We start from the raw sequence: 4416 nt of genomic DNA, 5'->3' as shown, positions 1-4416 counted from the left end.
GGACTCAATGTGTGATAGCGGGGGACAGAGACTTTGCCACATTCCTGCCTGCCCGTCAGCCTGGTGCCTGGTCTGTAGGACAACCTCCCCCCCTCCCCCCCACTTCCAGTTAGAGACAAAAGCCCTAAGGACACAGACTAACTGTGCCCAGACTCAGGTCCAAGCGAGAGAGGCAGAGACCTGATCTATCCCATTGAGTGTGTGCTCCCTGCTCCAGAGACAATGGGACAATCCTGGACCCATTTGGCTCCTGGCAGGGGATCAAGTTGCCCAGCAGGATGTGGCCCCTTCTCACCTTCTCTTCCCTTTGGGTGGCCCCCGAACAAAGCACCAGTCCACGCTAATGGGCTGCCCCATCAGCTCCTGCCCGTTCAGCCCTTCCATGGCCGCCTGAGCCTCCTTGTAGGTCTCATACTCAACGAGTGTGTATCCCTGTGGGAGGCAAGGACAGTGGCATCAGCACCCAGTCACCCTCACTCCACGTTCACCTTGGCTCCCAGCAGTAGACCCCTGGGCTTCCAATTCCCACAACCCCTCTCCACTTGGTCACCAGTGTCAGGAATACAAGCCTGAGAGGCAAGGCTGCTGCCCTGCCCTTCCAGCTATTGCCCTGAACTGAACTGCTCACTTGAACCAGGAGCTTCCCAGAGAGGTGGGGGACAGAGATCCATATTAGTACCCAACCCCTCTTCAAGGCTCTTTCTTAGTATGAAGCCTCCCCAGCACTTCTCTGTGATATGATCCCATCTGGGATTCAGCTGTGAAACCACAGGGATCTCACAGGGATCCCATGAGAGAAGCCAAGAGTCCCTTGCTGTTACCAGCAGCACCCACCGCACCTCAGGCTGAGAACAGAACCCCGGCATCCCTGTGCTCACACTCAGTCTCCTCACCCTGCCCAGATCATATGTATGAAACATTAAGGGGCAGCTGCCCGTTTAAGTGCAGCTTTGGCCTCCGTGTCCGAGGAAGCTGTGCACCTCGCAGGCCCACCGCCCCCACATCATACAGGCAAGAACCTGAAGCACAGAGATTAAACGATGTGGCACAGATACAGAGTCTGTGGCAGGGCAAAGACGTGACCACACCTGTCTCGAGACCCCAGCCAGCCCTCTCCCTACCAGCCCCCTACCTTCAGGTAGCCCGTCCGCCTGTCCAGGTTCAAGTGGATGTTCTTGATCTCGCCATACTCAGCAAATTTGTCGTGAATGTCCTCTTCTGTGGCTTCCTCGTGGACTCCCGTGACGAAGAGAATCCAGCCCTCCACCGCTGTGGGCAAAGGGAAGCAGCGCTCGTTACCCAGATGCCTGGTCTGAGAACCCTAGTGAACTTGCACGTGCACAGCTTCACAGCCACACCAAGGAAGGACATCCCCACTCCCACCACATCTCAGCTGGGTTAGCTTGTAATCTCCTATTGGCCTGAAGACTCTGGAGTGGAGCTATGGGAGGAGGAATGGAGGGGTAGTGAATGCAGGTGCTCGATGCCCCTGGCAACAGCAGCTCTTCATTTACCCCTTAATAAGGATGGCTGCAGAGCAGCAGGAAAAGTTTCTGCCCCCCAGACCCCTGCAATGAACCTGAATCCTAACCTAGAACAATCCCAACACCCCACGAGCACAGACAAGTTGCTCTGTGTGTGGTTGTATCAATGGTGACAGCGGCGATACCTGGCTCTCAGAGAATGCTTCTTATCAGCATCTCTCACAACTTTACAAGGGAGGAGCTGAGACACTAGGGTCACAGAACCAGCCAGTGGCAGCACTGCGAATAAAACCCACATCTCAGATTCACAGAAGTTCAGCGCTGAAAGGGACCTCATGAGATCATCAGGTCTAGCCCTCTGCTCTGGGCAGGAAAGACTGCTGGGGTAAAATAACCCCAGCAGTCCCTCAGTCCCTATCCAGCATTTTACCCACCGGACCCCACTTCAATGATAGACTTGGCTCCTCCCTTCCTTAAAGCAACCTCGTGTGACACTTCACCCACCAAAGACCCCAGAACGAATCCCCAGCTGTACTCACATCTCTGAGGCCCTGGCTCGTCCCCGTCCTGCTCCACGCTGTCATAGTCCTCACGCACTCGGGCCCTGGAGCCTTCCTCTGGGCACAGGCGGAGAAAAGCAAAACGTGGATCATTTCAGACAACTAGTGACGGTTTCCTGCGCGGCCACCCCACCACCAGACACCCGAGCTTGTAGACACCGGTTTTCAGACACCCTACCCCAAAGAGCCTGTAATAGTAGTGATGCAGGGAAACACGTATGCATAGGATCATAGAAAATGAGGGTGGGAAGAGACCTCAGGAGATCACATCTAGTCCAACCCTGAGGTCATCTGATCCCAGCGGTCTTCGCTGCCCACGTGCAGGGGGGCTGGACCCGATCTGTAAGGTCCTTTCCAGCCCCTAACGACCGGGAACCCCCCTGCTCCAAGCAGGACCAAGGGCCGCGGGGCAGACAACCGAGTACCCTGCGCACGTTTGCTGCAGGTAGGGAAGGGTCTGGACAGCCGGACGCGGGAGACAGAGGGATCTGCTCACAGCTGAAAGGCCCCAGGCATCGCAACACCCCCGGCCCCTCCCCCGCTCTGCCCTGCCAGCAACAAGCGGACACCAGTCTGGAGGCTGCACTGGAGGCTCTGGGAGCACTGGGGTCCCCGCGCGCAGATGGGCAGAGCCGCGGGGGTTGCAGCCGCGTCGTTACCTGAGCCGAAGCCTCTGCCTTTGCGCTTCTTGGCCTTCTCCTTCAGCTTGTGGATGCTTTCTGCGGGCAAGACCGGGCGGTCAGCGCGGGGGCCGGAGAGAACCAAACCGAGCCCCGCGGGGAGGACACCGGGCGGGGGCGGGGCCAGAACCGGCGGGAAAAGGCTTGAAGCGGGACCCAGAACCGGGACTAGGCCAGCCCCAGGCCGGGGGCGGGGGAGGCCCGATGGGACCCGGAACCGGGGGGGACCGGCCCAACGGGGGGGGGACATCCGGGTCACCCCGCGGTACCGTCGCCATCCTCGTCCATGGCGAAGTCCTCGCCGCCCGCCTCGTGCAGATCCAACACGTCCGCCATCTTGCCGCGCTCCGCCGCCGCCGCCCGGAAGATGCCCCTGTGCTGCAAGGCATGCCGGGAAGCAGGGCGGAAGTGTCCTCACCCTATGGACAGGAAACCCCTGCTGGGGGCCTCCATCTTGAGAAGGGAATGAGGCAGGGGAGAAGCGTGATGACGCAACGGCGCTGCTAGGTGGCGAGCGCCGCCATTTGGAGAAGGGCGTCAGGCTGGCGGCGGGCGCCATCTTGGGGTCTCCATAGCAACCCCTCAGGGCCCAGTCTAGGCCTTTTTGTCCCCCTCAATGGTGGGTTCCCCTCCCTTCCTGAGACAACCCAGCAGCAGGCAGGGCAGGGCAGGGCGCCAGGCTCTGGCTGCACCCCTCAGGGCCTGGCCTGCACCCTCCAACGGGGGGGGGGGCGGGGGATTAGCCCCCATTAGACAACAAGCAGCCCCCCCCACTGGGGTTGGCCCTAAACGTGAGGTTCCTTTAAGAAAGCACCACCTCAGGGGACCCCCTTGGTGCCCCCAGAGTCCCCTGGGCAAAGGGAGCCCAGCGTCCTAGTGCTGCCCCAAGGCGGCAAGTATCAGCCAGGCCGGGGGCGCCACATCACCGTTCGCACAGTTAGGCGCATCCCAGGACACAGCTGGAGATCTCCCATAGGAGGCCTGGGTCTGTCCCCCAATCTTGGATTCACTTGAGGGTTTCTCTGTAATTGAGAAACAAGTGAAAGCGGAGACGGCACTTTCTGAGGGGGCTTGGCATCTAACGAGGGGAGAAGAGAGGATGAGAAGCGCTGGCGAGCCACCCGGTTCCCCAGTGCCCCCGCGGGAGGCAGACGTGATGATCAGTGCAGACAATCGTGCAAGACGGGACTCAGCCCTGTGACTTTTCCACCGTCCCAGCACAGAGATCTCACTCCTTTCCCCCCAAAGGTGGCAGGAGATCTCTGTGGCCACTCCAAGCGATGCTTCGTGAAACCAGGCGGGTTCGGCAGGCCTGCATCTCAGCTGGCAGAGACGATGGTTGCAAAGCTCGCTCCTCGCACAACGCTGAGCGAGTGCAACGGACGTAGCGAGGTGCCCGGACGAGAACAGGTGCCAGGTGGAGAAGCGCTGGTCTAAGGGAAGATGAATCAAGTAATCCAGGCTCCAGGAGCCGGGGCTCGGGGATGGACAAAAACCCACATTGAGGGGGGCAGCACGAAGTTGCCACCCCCTCCCGACACCCAGAAAACAGCACGGTTGGACCGGGATTGAAGAGAGGATCCTTAACATAACTCCGGCGGCTTCTCCCCATCCGGCGAGGGTTGGCAATCGTGGTGCTATCAAGGAAAGCTTCCCTTGAACAGGCTGGGCCTGGATGATCCCCCTACACCA

General features: G+C 59.8%; 1 protein-coding gene across 1 annotated transcript in view; it reads right to left on the bottom strand.

Moving 5' to 3' along the window:
• RBM8A (RNA binding motif protein 8A) overlaps nucleotides 1-3145 on the bottom strand; it is a 4381-nt gene extending 1236 nt beyond the window's left edge. Inside the window, exons 1-5 of the mRNA XM_006033495.3 lie at nucleotides 2994-3145; nucleotides 2704-2763; nucleotides 2024-2101; nucleotides 1133-1269; nucleotides 296-432 (exon numbers count right to left, since the gene is read on the bottom strand). Coding sequence (XP_006033557.1) covers nucleotides 296-432; nucleotides 1133-1269; nucleotides 2024-2101; nucleotides 2704-2763; nucleotides 2994-3060 — 479 coding nt within the window. The 5' untranslated portion in view covers nucleotides 3061-3145. The remainder of the gene's footprint in view (nucleotides 1-295; nucleotides 433-1132; nucleotides 1270-2023; nucleotides 2102-2703; nucleotides 2764-2993) is intronic.
• Between the last annotated feature and the right edge of the window lie 1271 nt (nucleotides 3146-4416).

This window comes from Alligator sinensis, unplaced genomic scaffold (genome assembly GCF_000455745.1).
Source record: "Alligator sinensis unplaced genomic scaffold, ASM45574v1 scaffold735_1, whole genome shotgun sequence".
NCBI classification, from domain to species: Eukaryota; Metazoa; Chordata; order Crocodylia; family Alligatoridae; genus Alligator; species Alligator sinensis.
The sequence above is the reverse complement of the archived record's forward strand: the minus strand, read 5'-3'. Positions and strand labels throughout refer to the sequence as shown.